This window comes from Bufo gargarizans, unplaced genomic scaffold (assembly GCF_014858855.1).
Source record: "Bufo gargarizans isolate SCDJY-AF-19 unplaced genomic scaffold, ASM1485885v1 original_scaffold_1406_pilon, whole genome shotgun sequence".
NCBI classification, from domain to species: domain Eukaryota; kingdom Metazoa; phylum Chordata; class Amphibia; order Anura; family Bufonidae; genus Bufo; species Bufo gargarizans.
The window spans coordinates 289865-305603 of NW_025334344.1; the positions used below are offsets into that span (position 1 = coordinate 289865).

The 15739-nt window shown below is 42.2% G+C and overlaps 1 protein-coding gene across 2 annotated transcripts in view; it reads right to left on the reverse strand.

Annotated features, from left to right (window-relative positions):
- ARAP3 (ArfGAP with RhoGAP domain, ankyrin repeat and PH domain 3) overlaps positions 1 to 15739 on the reverse strand; it is an 83176-nt gene that overhangs the window by 49524 nt on the left and 17913 nt on the right. For both annotated transcript variants that reach the window (XM_044274038.1, XM_044274037.1), the window contains exons 5-8: positions 13800 to 14066; positions 13202 to 13271; positions 7727 to 7847; positions 1395 to 1576 (exon numbers count right to left, since the gene is read on the reverse strand). In XM_044274038.1, the coding sequence (XP_044129973.1) occupies positions 1395 to 1576; positions 7727 to 7847; positions 13202 to 13271; positions 13800 to 14066 (640 nt within the window). The remainder of the gene's footprint in view (positions 1 to 1394; positions 1577 to 7726; positions 7848 to 13201; positions 13272 to 13799; positions 14067 to 15739) is intronic.

Below are 15739 nucleotides of genomic sequence, written 5' to 3' on the forward strand. Positions count from 1 at the left end.
GGGAGCCGCATGGACTGTAAGTATACTGCTCCCCTGCTCCCCACTACTACTATGGCAACCAGGACTTTAATAGCGTCCTGGCTGCCATAGTAACACTGAACGCATTTTGAAGACGGATCCGTCTTCAAATGCTTTCAGTTCACTTGCGTTTTTCCGGATCTGGCGTGTAATTCCGGCAAGTGGAGTACATGCCGGATCCGGACAACGCAAGTGTGAAAGAGGCCTAAGCCTGCTTTCACCGATAGGGGGAGATTTATCAAGACCTACGTCTTCAATGCTAGTCTTCTTATCGCCTGTGTGACTATAGGATGTGCTTAATTTATGATGAGACACACGTCATCTTCTGGCAGTCTGTGAGCTCTAAGCTGGCGTTTACATCAGGACAATATCTGCTGGGGCTGATCATGCCCCATCGTGTCCCCTTTTCAATAAAGTGGCAAGGGCGTGATGAAAAGCTATTTGCCAAATAATGTTTGCACAAATGGTGTTTAAAAAGTTGCAAACCCTGGGCTTATGGATCTGATCAAGCTTCTACTTAAAGTATACAAGATTTAAAAAAAATGCTAAGGCTACTTTCCTACTTGCGGCAGAGTGATCTGGCAGGCAGTTCCGTTGTCGGAACTGCCTGCCGGATCCGGAAATCCGGACGCAAAACGTATGCCAACTGATGGCATTAGTAAGACTGATCAGGATCCTGATCAGTCTTAAAAATGCCTGATCATTCAAAAAAATGCGGCAAAACGGATCTGGCATTTATTTTTTTCACCTTTTTTCAGTCTGTGCAGAAAAGACGGATCCGGCATTCCGGTATTTTGAATGCCGGATCCGTCATTCAGGCAAGTTTTCAGTTTTTTTGACCGCATGCTGCGGTTTTATCTTTTGCCTGATCAGTCAAAAAGACTGAACTGAAGACATTCTGATGCATCCTGAACGGATTACTCTCCATTCAGAATGCATGGGGATAAAACTGATCAGTTCTTTTCCGGTATTGAGCCCCTAGGACGTAATTCTATGCTGGAAAAGAAAAACGCTATTGTGAAAGTACCCTAAAAAAAAAAGAGTTTACATCTGTTTCATTTTCCGTTCTTATAATCAGTCAGAAGAACAGAAAGAAAAAAAACTGGATCCTATAAAAAAAAACGATCATGTTGCACATTTGGCATCCGTGTGAGCCATTTCTGTCTGAGATACTTTTTTTTTTTATGGAAAAAAGTACTGCGTGAATAACTGAAAATAAAGTGATGTGAATTCTCCCCAAGAAATGCACAGTGTTTTTTTACCGTTAAAACAAAAGCACACAAAAGCACTGTGTGATGGAGCCCTAAGCAAAGTTACCATCTGACAGCAGGAAATAATTGTCGTAAAGCAGGATGGAATATCTTGTCTGTTCTTACCTGTTCATTTTTATGGACCCATAATTCATCTGTTGTCAGGACTGCAAATACCTTAGACTTATAGCCTTTCAGCTCTAGGTAGCCTGCCCTGGAGAAGTTGCAGGTGGAGCGAGGACGTTGGTTAAACATACGCTGTTCTTTCACCCTGTTCTGTATGGTTGAGCACCATTCACTTCTCTGCGCTGTGGAGTTATTAAATATAGAAAGGATGAATGCATATCAGAGGATTGATACAGAGGTAAAAATGTAGCTCTGGTCATTTGGCTGCACGATAAATAAATTCTGCGATGGTCAAACTCTCAAATAGACTTGCTTGGACAGGGATTGTAAGGCCCCTTTCACACGAGTGAGTTTTCCGTGAGGGTGCAATGCGTGACGTGAACGCATAGCACCCGCACTGAATACTGACCCACTCATTTCAATGGGTCTGTCTACATGAGCGTTTTTTTTCATGCATCAGTTCTGCGTTGCGTGAAAAATGCAGCATGGTCTATATTCAGCGTTTTTCACGCAGACCTGGCCCCATAGAAGTAAATGGGGCTTCAGTGAAAAACACATTGCATCTGCAAGCAAGTGTGGATGCAATGCGTTTTTCACTGATGGTTGCTAAGAGATGTTGTTTGTAAACCTTACGTTTTTTTATCACGAGCGTAAAAAAAAAAACACATCAAAACACATTGCACCCGCATGTAAAAAACTGAACGCAATCGCAGACAAAACTGACTGAACTTGCTTGCAAAATGGTGCGAGTTTCCCTGAACGCACCTGGACCTAATCCGTCACGCTCATCTGAAAGAGGCCTTAGGGTGTGTTCAGTTATTCACAGGTAGCAGAACTACATCAAGACTACTCTGTCACTACTGTTATATCGGGAGACCAGCCTATGCATCATGACCTCTGTTAGATGGGGGGACCAGCCTACACATCCAGACCTCTGTTTTATGGGGAGATCGGCCTACACATGCAGTCCTCTCTTAGAATGGGAGACCAGCCTACACATACAGGCCCCTGTTAGATAGGGAGACCAGCCTACATATCCAGACCTCTGTTAGATGGGGAGGCCAGCCTACACATCCAGACCTCTGTTAGATAGGGAGACCAGCCTACACATCCAGACCTCTGTTAGATGGGGAGACTAGGCTACACATCCAGACCTCTGTTAGATAGGGAGACCAGCCTACACATCCAAACCTCTGTTAGATGGGGAGACCAGCCTACACATCCAGACCTCTGTTAGATGGGGGGACTAGCCTACAGATCCAGACCTCTGTTAAATGGGAAGACCTGCCTACACATCCAGACCTGTTATATTGGGAGACCAGCCTACACATTCAGATTGTTGTGATATGAGGAGACAGACTACACCAGATTTCTGTTATATGTGAAGACCTGCCTACACATCCCCACCTGTTTTATGGGAAGGCCAGCCTACACATTCAGATTGCTGTGATGTAAGGAGACAGACTACACCAGATGTCTGTTATATGTGGAAACCAGCATACACATCCAGACCTCTGTTATATGGGAAGACCAGCCTTACACATCCAGCCTCTTTTATATGTGGAGACCAGCCTACACATCCAAACCTCTGTTAGATGGGGAGACCAGCCTACACATCCAGACTTCTATTTTATGGGGAGACCAGCCTACACACCCAGAATTCTATTTTATGGGGAGACCAGCCTACACACCCAGAATTCCTGTTTTATGGGGAGACCAGACTACAAATCCAGACTACACAGCAAGTTGCTGTTATAGGTGACAGACCATAATGTAGAGCCAAAGAGGTGATCTAATAGTAAGCCCTGACTATGCAGTCATCGGTAATGGTATATTTATAGGTTGGTGGACCAATAACAAATGGGGCCCCTTTTAGGAGCTGATTGACACCAAACATTCACGCACCCCTTCTATTTTCATTACTCAAATACCACTTCCATGTTCTTGTTTACTATATTTGCAGCCCCTGTAGGGACCAACAGTGATTGACAGGAAATTGGCTTAGTAGTTACAGGTTAGCTTCAACTCCTCTGTGATATTTGGCTTCATATGTCCAAGCTAGTCCCTGAGGTGTTGGACCCTTATTACTAATACCAATCACCTCCATAGTGTAGATATTTACTCATATAATTTTAGTTTTGGACCTGGTCCTGATCCAACTTTGCCACCGGTGGTCCTAGAAACAACAACCTACCAAGTGCTATAGTTCACTACACATCAACAATGGCTTGTCGGCCATGGTATTAAACATCAGTGCAGTTAATCCACCTGTTGTGTAATGCAGTAGACCAGTGCCCTCAAGGATGAGTAGGCTTGTCAGTTATAGCAGCAAGTGCTATGGCAACTATTTCACCTGTGAAAGGGGGTAATGTGGTTGCCCAGTGCCCTCAGGGATGAGTAGGCTTGTCAGCTACAGCATCAAGTGCTAACGCAAAAAAGCATCACCTGTGGAAGTGGGTAATTTGGTAGACCAGTGCACCAGGGATGAGTAGACTTTTCAGCTATAGCAGCAGGTGCTATCGCAAATACTTCACCTGTGAAAGGAGGTAATGCAATTGCCCAATGCCCTCTGGGATGAGTACAGTAGGCTTGTCAGCTACAGCAACAAGTGCTACCGCAACTACTTCACCTGTCGAATGGGCTAATGCGGTTGACCGGGGGTCTCAGGGATGAGAAGCCTTGTAAGCTACAGCATTAAGTCAACCGCTTTAAGAACCTTATGCAAATGAAGTTACATATTCTAAAAGGTTTCTAAATCCACATGTATGCAATGGTGATAATATGATTGTTCAGTAGATGTCAGCATAAACTCAGGGTTGTCCCCAGTGCACACATTTACTATACATTATACAAGGTTTTTTCCCTTGTCCTCAGTACATACTACCGCTATATCTATGACATCCTGCCCAAGGTATATGAAAATATACCATCAAGGTCTGCCTGTCATCACTTACATTCCTGCTATGGTCTGACAGTGGAATAAAGGGGTTTTCTGGTAAAACTGATGTTTAAGCAGGTAACTGCAGCCTGCTCCCTGAAATAGAAGAGTCATACTTACCTGCTCCACACCACTCCAGTCTGTGTTGCCTCCATTGTCTCCATTTTCTAGTCCCCACACTGTTTTCTAGTGGTGCATGAGCATGGTCACATGTACTGCTCCAGCCAACGAGTGGCTTCAGCTGTGACGTGATGCTTGTGGCCACCGCTGAAGCCAGTCATTGGCGTAAGCGGTGCATATGACCATGCCTATGCATCAAAGATAACTTGTGGCACTCAGCTTGATTCTACCGCTACTGGATGTTGGGTTCCCACCCCGTTGTATCATGTATCAAATAATAGAAAACTCCAGCAATGTGCGGTGCAAAACGAGAGTTTTTTTTATTGCAAATGCTGCAATTTTACACGTGACGTTTCGGCCATACACATAGGCCTTCATCAGACTAGAGCCGCTCTCTGGTGCTGTCTTGGCGGTGCTGGTAATCCGGATAGTGTGCAGAAGATGTCTGCTGCTTTTAGAGGGTCCTAAAGCAGCAGACATCTTCTGCATACTATCCGGATTACCAGCACTGCCAAGACAGCACCAGAGAGCGGCTCCAGTCTGATGAAGGCCTATGTGTATGGCCGAAACGTCACGTGTAAAACTGCCGCATTTCCAATAAAAAAAAACGTTCTTTTTGCACCGCACATCGCTGGAGTTTTCTATTATTTCATGCCTATGCATCGGCAGAATAAAAAAGTGCAGGGACCACAATGTGGAGACGGTAGAGGCAGCAGGGAGGACCTGAGCGGCGTGGAGAGGGAAAGTATGGATCTTCTTATCAGGGGGCAGGCTGTGTGCACTTGCTTAAAAACTTGAATTACTGGAAAGCCCCTTTTTGCGCTACAACACATGGTGAATCACATATCATTACAACATGGTATATTATGACTGCAAGTTATGTGGTACACTTAAAGGGGTCGTACACCTTTTTTTTACTGAGGATCTATCCTTTCAATAGGTCATCAGCATCTTATTGGTTTGGGTCCGACACCTGGGATCCCTATCAATCAGCTGTTTGAGAAGGCAGTAGCCCTTGTATTCACTTCATTGGGCTGAGCTGCACCAAGGCCATGTGACCTATAGTTGTGATGTCACAACTAGATGCCTCTACCGTACATACACCCTTGGTTATTGGGTAGCATGCAAGACACTCTAGTCACATGACTGTAATAAGCAACAAAAACACATGTAAAATATAAGAAAGATGAAAAAATCCAAAACATACTGTCCTTGGAAAATCACACAACCTGACACAGAACACAAAGGGAACATTAATGGAAACACTGTATCCTGGACGTTCCATTTCCTATTTTGCATCACAATTATCATTAGACACAGCAAAAATACATTTGTGATTTAAAGGAACCCCCCAAAATAAACATAGGGTATTTCATGAATAGCTGGCAATGACAATACTCTCAATGTCACCTGCTGAATATGTAGGGAAACCATTTTTCCTATAAAATTCAGAGACATCCTGCACTATAGAACAGGAAATCCTATTGAGGAGCTATTAAAGATCAGGAAGCAGGAAGTAACTGAGGGCCACTCGAGGAAGATTTCAGTAGACAGCTGCTTGCATCCTCCCTAAGGATTTCTAAACGTTTTCAGCTTTTTGTATCTTTGTATTTGGTGCATCTGATATTTTTCACATGTTTTGAACTGCCGTGTACCCGCTCATGTAGAATAAGGCTTCACAGAGTCTATAAAACTGTAATACATAGAAAAACAGACAGAAAACAATCGGAGGAATTTATGATATCCCTTGCGGGCCCAGAGGATGCATCCAAACAGAACTCTACAGCAGTTCTGTGCTGCTGTCCATTTTTGTCTTCATTTAAAGGGATTGTGTCATTTTGAGGATCTACAGGTGAAACTCAAAAAATTTGAATATCATGCAAAAGTCCATTTATTTCAGTAATGCAACGTAAAAGGAATTGCATTAAAGCAACATAAAATTAGAATTTTGTGAAAAGGTTCAATATTCTAGGCTCAAAGTGTCACACTCTAGTCAGCTAATTAATCCATCCCCCCTGAGCAAAGGGGACCTGAGATTGTGACTTTGGGGTTTCAGAAGCTGTAAGCCATAATCATCCAGATTATAACAAATAAAGGCTTGAAATATCTCGCTTTCCATGTAATGAGTCTATCTCATATGTCAGTTTTTTAAGTTGCATTACTGAAATAAATGAACTTTGCATGATATTCTAATTTTTCAAGTTTTACCTGTAAGGCTACTTTCACACTAGCGTTCGTCGGTCCGCTCGTGAGCTCCGTTTGAAGGAGCTCACAAGCGGACCCGAACGCAGCAGTCCAGCCCTGATGCAGTCTGAATGGAGCGGATCCGCTCAGACTGCATCAGTCTGGCGGCGTTCAGCCTCCGCTCCGCTCGCCTCCGCACGGACAGGCAGACAGCTGAACGCTGCTTGCAGCGTTCGGGTGTCCGCCTGGCCGTGCGGAGGCGTGCGGATCCGCCCAGACTTACAATGTAAGTCAATGGGGACGGATCCGTTTGAAGATGCCACAATATGGCTCAATCTTCAGGCGGATCCGTCCCCCATTGACTTTACATTGAAAGTCTGGACGGATCCGTACGAGGCTATTTTCACACTTAGCTGTTATATGCTAAAAATAATGCAGACGGATCCGTTCTGAACGGAGCCTCCGTCTGCATTATTATGATCGGATCCGTTCAGAACGGATCCGATCGAACGCTAGTGTGAAAGTAGCCTAAGTCAGATATGTGCGGGTCCCACCTCTGAGACCACACATCTTCAAAATGGGTCCCTGAAAGAGAAGGAGAGCGCTTGCACGGTGCGCTCTCCATTCATTTCTAGGGCATTGACAAAAATAGCCGAGTGTGTTACCGCTCCATTGGCTTCTACTGGAACTTCCGTCAGTTCCCTAGAAATGAACGCAGGGCGGTCGTGCATGTGCGGCTGCTCTCTGCTCACTTTGGAGGTCTCGTTCTGGAGGTAGGTGCAGGTCCCAGAGGTGAGACCCGCTCCTATTTGACATTAGTCTCAATGCATCAGATGGCACAACCCTTTTAAGCCAGAAAACTGGTGTAAAAGAAGATAAAAAGCGTAGCCCACTGGCCACAGCCCAATTGCACCCCATTTCAGGAAAGTGATTGAGGCGGCACAGGGGCATTTAAAAGCCACAAACACAAGGTCTAAAACTTTTTTTTTTACACAAGAAAACTGTTGAGGGGGGACTGACTTATTTTGGGTGGGGTATTTCTTTAATCGTTGTAACAATTCTTGTTGTATACCGATTGATCTGTACACACCTTCACTCTCAGCACGGAATACAAAAATCCGGTGTTTTGTCACTACTTCAAACTTGTTCTCCTTGGTTGAACGAGCCATGTCAATAGAAGTCAGGGGGATGACACCTTTAGAATACATGTCCTGAAAAGAGACAGGGTGCAATAGATTTACTCGGAATGCTGTTAGCAGACATTGTGCGTACTATTGTCTAGCTGTGCATCTGGCACATTGTGTCATATTGTATCATATTTGCAGGAAAGGTTAATCAACATTCAGAGACCACAACAACTGTTGTAAAAGGAAGTGGTAGAGATAAAAGCAAGAAGCAAAGTTAAAGAAAATGTGCCAGTTAAACCAGGTAGTGACACATATCCTCTCTTTCCAATCTGTTCTAATTTTCTCATGTTTAATTGTAACTGATGAGTGCTTCCATTAAGGAAGTGCTCAATAGTACAGGAGCCCTAAGGGGTGGTGAATATAGTGCTACTGGCGGTGGCTTTACTCACCATTTCCTGGTCGTCTTCTCGGGGCATCAGTCCTATCCTGGCTCCTGACAGCATACAACTTCAGAACATGGTGTGTGTAGGTGCACACTCTGACCTAACTCTATGCAACGTCAGGACCCAGGGTAGCACCAGCGCCTGGCATTTTTATTTTGGCAGTACAGTGGGCACAGTATTGGTAGAAGCTACAAGATGGCAGTGTTAAAGGGCCAGCTGGATAGGGGGTTTCTTTGCTATAGAGGGTGGGGATAGACTGCTGAAGCAATGAGTCAAAGTCAGAAGTGCAACCTGAATCTCCTGGACCCTAATGCAAAATCTGGAGCAAGCCCCATCTACAGTTTGCCATTTATTAATATGGCAGTGGGGGCTGCACATCCCTAACCAAAGATGTCTGGGCATGAGGGTCTGGACCAAATGGAGAAGAAAAGGAAAGTGAACATTGGAAAAGCCAGCTGTAAATCAGTGGATTTGCATTTGTTATGCCTGTGACAGCTTCTTTTAAAATGTGTTTAAATGAAATGTGTCACCATCTTCCATCTTGCCTGAGCTGTTCTTAACAGGAGTTAAAAAGCATTAAGAAAATTGCTTTACGGTAGCCCCATAGACACAATAGTCTGGAGAGGACCTCATTGTCTTCTATGGGAGAGTTGTCGAGGCATGCTCTGTGACCTGTATCACCTATTGTGAATAGTCTTATCTATACATTACAGGCAGGATTAGAATGACACATAACCCGGGTTCACATCTGTGTTGGTAGATCCGTTTTAAATGGAAGCGAATTTGCAGTATTTTTATATGGATCCGTTTTGACACTCAATTTCTCTTATTTTAAACGGATCCGTCCTAATGGCGGAACAAAGTGTTATTTACACATCTGTTTTGATCTTGCTTTAACGCATCTGTTTTTTGTTCTATCTATTACACATGCGTGGAAAAAAAAAACAGATCTGTTAAACAGAATAAATTACGGATGCCGTTGAAGGCATCCGTCATGCTATTGATTTTAAGGTAAAACAAAACGGAACCGTCACTTTCCGTTTTATTCCATCTTTTAAAGCCGGAGGAAAAAAAGGTGCAAGGAGCATTTTTATTTAGTCCTGCAAAAAAGACGCTGAACGGAAAGAATGCAAACAGAGGCATCCTGACATACATTTTGTCCTATTCTTTTGAATAGGGATAATACTGGAAACGTTTTTTTTCCGTTTTTCTAGCCCAGAGACGGAACAGAAGAACAGAAATTCAAACGCAGATGAGAACTCCCCCTAAGCAGGTAACTGCAGTAAAGTGATCTGTACAGACCAAGGACTGGCACCTATTATTAGGCTTAGTGGCCAGTGTGAATGTTATGATTTTTGTTTAAATCAAGATAGAGACTTGGAAAATTTTAATAACATCACCAAAAATTCTTTAAAAATGTGTTTAACATAAAATTATGATTTAAACAATAGGTCATTTTCTGATCACACATTCTCTTTTAATTCCTTTAGTAGAAAGTAAATTCACTTTAAATTGATTCAGTGGACAATTTGCCTACACTACCTAGGCATTGAAAAACCCTGTCCTGGCCCTGTATACAACTACGTTCTATGTGCAGATTCTATCTTAATGAACCATATTAGTACTCAAGTACGGCTAATGCACACCAATCTGTACAATACAGAACCCTAATATGGCCCAAGTATAGTCACAAATAGATTTTTTGGGGGGGACATCTCAAGACATGTAACAGCAATATTACAGATGTTCAAATGAACCCTTCTGGCACCATAAAGCTGCACTTTTCTTGCCTGTGGGTCTGAACTATAGACCTCTAAGGACTTGATGAGCTGTTGTAAGGGGTTATTGCACATGGTTTACTCTTCAATCCAGTAGTTTTGTCCTAGCCTGTAATGCACTAACTCTAATAGGGGTCTCTTTGAATACAAGCACCACCATACATTAGATACAGCTATCCATGATGTGGGGACTTCCTGGAAACTAACAGAAACTAATCATGTAAAATTGTGATCCTTGAATCCCCCTGCTGTATTGACAGTTAAAGGGGTTGTCCCACGAAAAATATTCTATAGTTTCCAAACCAGCACCTGGATCTGAATTATTTTGTATCTGCATGTAATTAAAAACTTTGCATAGCTACTGGGTTATTCAATAAAATGTATCTGTATGGCGCCACCTGCTGTTTGTTCTTTCCTTTATTTCTTTGACCGGCTCACTGTGATGGCCGCACATGCTCAGTTTCATCCTTCAACTGCCTCCTGAGTTGTGATAGGCAGGGCATGGACACACCTCCTGAGCTGTGATAGGCAGGGCATGGACACGCCCCCTGAGCTGCAGCAGAAAAGACACTCCCCTTGAGCTGTCAGTTTGAAATAAATCTAACAGAGCAATGAATGGGGAGATCTCTGGATCCATGTGAGGTACAGGGCTGGTTCTAGCTTTGTTAGAAAGTTATTGTCATGTACTATATGATGTCTGATTTTTATTTTTTACATTAGTCAAAGAATAACCCCTTAAAAGTATTGATGTATTCAAAAAGGGGTAATAAAAGTCCAGAAACTACAGAACTCTTTCACATATTTAACTGCCAGGAATTAGGTGCAAACTTGTCCCTAAATCCTCACAGAATCCTACAATTTTGTACATGGCCTTCTGGTATTTTATGGTATGTTCACACATTGCAGATTTGTTGCAAAATTTTCTGCAAGAGAAAATCTGTAGCATACAGTTGAATGGCATTGTTCCTGCAACATGTGCATTTTTATAAACCCTTTTCAAATCTATGGAACAAGTGCAGACATTTCTTCAACAAATCAGCTACTAAACAGTACCTTTAAATGTAATGACTAACAATAGTTTCGGAGAATGAATTGCCTAGTGCCAAAGGCTGACCCTCAAACATTACCTGTGGTTATGTGCAGCTCCTTTGGCTTGGCAACAGAAAAGAACAGAAAGGAGTATGGTTAAAGAATTAAGAAAGTAAATGTATAATAACAAATACCTGTGGAGGAAGGAACACTAAACATAGAAAAAGCACTCAAAATATCTCAGCACTTCCTACCTTAATCTCCTATTTTAATTTGAACCTACTGTATTTTGTATCATATTACAATTAAAACTGAGAAATAAATCAATCCTCTCTCTGTGTCCCAGAATATGCCAGAATATGGTCATCAACCCCTCCAACTTCCCAAACTGTAAGACAACTGAAAATAGTAGGATCCCCCGCCCTTTCTTTAGTAACACCTAAAAAATGTTAAAGGGGTGCTTGGTATTGAAGCTGAGCCCCATTCTCTTGAATTCACTCGGCCCTGGCCCCTGGTAAAACTCCACCTCTCAGCCTTTTATCAGCAGAAAATCAGAACTTAACCCCTGGGTGTTCTATGGGTTTGTTTATTTCAGAAAATGTTACAGACGAACAATAGTCTGTGTAACATTACTTCATGTTACTTATCATTAATTTCTACCTTTTTCACACCCACCTTACTGAAGATAGCAGGTAGTATATCAGGTGTAATGAATTAAGTTCATTACATATATGTAATGATGGATATATAAAATACTTCTGTAATGAACGTTATGTGAAGTGGAAAAGGGGTATTAAGAAGAAAAATCCCTTTCAGTTGGATTACGCTAAGGGCCTTGATCTTGTCCCACAGAGCAAATATCTACAATTAGTGTGATGTCACAGATAATGGTTCTCATCTATAATCCATATTAATTTTATTCTGTGTTTTCTGTTATCAGCTATACTTATTTAGTATAACATGTCATGACATTCTTGTAACTCCTCCTCTTCCGTAAGCTCATATCCTGTTTCCTGCAGTCTTTTTGTGTTTGTCAGACCTGCTTCACAGAGAGGATTTTCCTTTGACCGCTATCATCATTTAATGTACCTAAGGGCATATCTACTGCATCTCCCTCATTGAAATTCTACATGCAACTGGTGTCGCTAGGGGAATGATTATTGTGAGTTCACTATCTTCCCATTCACTACACTCAACAGAAACGTACATCAGTGGCAGAATAATTATTTGTTCAGAAACTATAGTCGGTATTGTACCACTTTTATCTAGAATGACAGCACTTTCTTAGCTCTATTGTTTGTATATATAATGGTGTGCAGCCATTTAGTTTTTTTGTAATTATATTTGCTTCATGGATATGCACCTGTGATTCTGAAGGTTTTAGTCTAAATTTTCTTGCAATATATTGGGGGTGGCACCCCTTTTAGACTGGACACGCCCATCTACCTGGGACTTCTGAGCAGAGTACTTTTGTAGCTGGTTCCTACACTGCCCTGAATATTGTAGGCTTAAGTAAGTCCAAAGTGAGGCAGTATATTTAGTGATAGGGACCCATCTGCGGAAGCCACCTTGACGCCTGGTAGGTGGGCCCGACACGTATGTGCGCTAAGAGCTTCTATTATTCATTTATACTCATTTATAGTCGGTATTGTACCACTTTTATCTAGAATCACCCCCATTTCTTAGCTCTATTGTTTGTATATATAACGGTGTGCAGCAATTTTGTTTTTATGTAATTTTGTTCAGAAACTTTTCACAAGAAGCATTCTGTTGACACCTCTAGGCTTAGGATAATATTAAGCTACAGTATAAAGAGTTCACATCCCAATGCAATAAACTCACAACACGATAAAAGTAAAGGTGAGGTAATACTAGAAGACTTGATAAAAGATAAAGTAAAAGGTTTAAAGGGATTCACCAGCGCTAAAATACTGGCAGGCTATCCCTACCACAGACTACCAACATATGATCAGTGCGGGGTCTAACTTCCTTATACTTTGCAAATCAGCAATGAAGGGGGTCACATCCCTTTATACAAACACAGTAGCACTCGTGGGAATGATAGCTGCTCAAACATTGATGACCTATACTAATAACCCCTTTAAGCTATCCATCATCTTTGATTTAAAGAACCATGCATGTAAAAAGATCACATAAAACTGACATTGAGTATCGACTATGTACTTACCTTGTCATTACTGAAATACATTAGATTCTTGCCATCAAATTTCACATATCTTCTTTGAAAGACATAGTTCCTGCAAAAATATCAGTAGTATCAGTACAATGAGGTCCTAGATATATAAACCAAATACTATCATATACACTGATATAAAGTGAATATGGATTAGTCTCCCAACCTCCAAAATGTTACCTACCAATTTTTTAAGGCAGATATTGACAGGACTACATATTTGTCATAAACCAAAAAACTGGGCAAATAGATGAGATGCAATGTGGCCTGAACATCTGGACATATTGTAGCCCTATCTGAATTCTTCATAATATTGTACTGTACTTAGATCAGGTGGTGTATGGTAGCATTACATGTCATGGATGCAGCATGAGTGAGGCTACCAGCAAGTCACTCATATTACCATGTAATACACTGGCTCTACTAAATTAGGGCCATTTGGAGTTCATGTCAGATGTAAAGGTAAAACAGAACATAACTGCACTGCCACAGGCCTCACAGGAAAGCATTACATGATACTTCAAGCCAGCAAGACCAATAGATTTTAATACTGGATAGAGAATACATTTTGAGAAGTTGTCCTCCAACTTACCCTTGTGGGGACAGCTTATCCAACCATCCACTAAGTACTGGCCGTGACTTGTCATAGATGGATGTGTAGCTGGCATAGGGTGATATGGTCAAGTCATCTAGTATTTCATCTTTGTACAAGTCGGAGGGGAGACTAAACCTCTTGTTATCTGCAGGAGAGTCCACAGTGGAGTAACCTTCCTGCTCATTGTGTATAATTTGCGTGATTCGCTGAGTTTTTCCATCTTCATCATCACTCTTCTTCTCCTTAGCCGTCTCACCAATATTCCTGTAATGAACAGAACATAAAACAATATATAGTGGATTCTCCTGCGACTAGAATTATTACAATTTCTCCCCCATCAAACAATAGACAAAGGTTGATGAGGCCCCAAATACATTTTCATTATTGTAAAAGTGGTCACCTTTAGTTAGGCTTTGAGTGGTCATATTGAGATGGCCAGAGACATTACATTATCCTCATGTAATCCTATTGTCCTTATGTGTAATGCCCTCTGGACCCCTGGTGGAGGAAATACAGGTCCTTCTCAAAAAATTAGCATATTGTGATAAAGTTCATTATTTTCTGTAATGTACTGATAAACATTAGACTTTCATATATTTTAGATTCATTACACACCAACTGAAGTAGTTCAAGCCTTTTATTGTTTTAATATTGATGATTTTGGCATACAGCTCATGAAAACCCAAAATTCCTATCTAAAAAAATTAGCATATCATGAAAAGGTTCTCTAAACGAGCTATTAACCTAATCATCTGAATCAACTAATTAACTCTAAACACCTGCAAAAGATTCCTGAGGCTTTTAAAAACTCCCAGCCTGGTTCATTACTCAAAACCACAATCATGGGTAAGACTGCCGACCTGACTGCTGTCCAGAAGGCCATCATTGACACCCTCAAGCAAGAGGGTAAGACACAGAAAGAAATTTCTGAACGAATAGGCTGTTCCCAGAGTGCTGTATCAAGGCACCTCAGTGGGAAGTCTGTGGGAAGGAAAAAGTGTGGCAGAAAACGCTGCACAACGAGAAGAGGTGACCGGACCCTGAGGAAGATTGTGGAGAAGGACCGATTCCAGACCTTGGGGGACCTGCGGAAGCAGTGGACTGAGTCTGGAGTAGAAACATCCAGAGCCACCGTGTACAGGCGTGTGCAGGAAATGGGCTACAGGTGCCGCATTCCCCAGGTCAAGCCACTTTTGAACTAGAAACAGCGGCAGAAGCGCCTGACCTGGGCTACAGAGAAGCAGCACTGGACTGTTGCATGTCATTCGGAAATCAAGGTGCCAGAGTCTGGAGGAAGACTGGGGAGAGGGAAATGCCAAAATGCCTGAAGTCCAGTGTCAAGTACCCACAGTCAGTGATGGTCTGGGGTGCCATGTCAGCTGCTGGTGTTGGTCCACTGTGTTTTATCAAGGGCAGGGTCAATGCAGCTAGCTATCAGGAGATTTTGGAGCACTTCATGCTTCCATCTGCTGAAAAGCTTTATGGAGATGAAGATTTCCTTTTTCAGCACGACCTGGCACCTGCTCACAGTCCCAAAACCACTGGTAAATGGTTTACTGACCATGGTATTACTGTGCTCAATTGGCCTGCCAACTCTCCTGACCTGAACCCCATAGAGAATCTGTGGGATATTGGGAAGAGAAAGTTGAGAGACGCAAGACCCAACACTCTGGATGAGCTTAAGGCCGCTATGGAAGCATCCTGGGCCTCCATAACACCTCAGCAGTGCCACAGGCTGATTGCCTCCATGCCACGCCGCATTGAAGCAGTGATTTCTGCAAAAGGATTCCCGACCAAGTATTGAGTGCAGAACTGAACATAATTATTTGAAGGTTGACTTTTTTTGTATTGAAAACACTTTTCTTTTATTGGTCGGATGAAATATGCTAATTTTTTGAGATAGGAAATTTGGGTTTTCATGAGCTGTATGCCAAAAT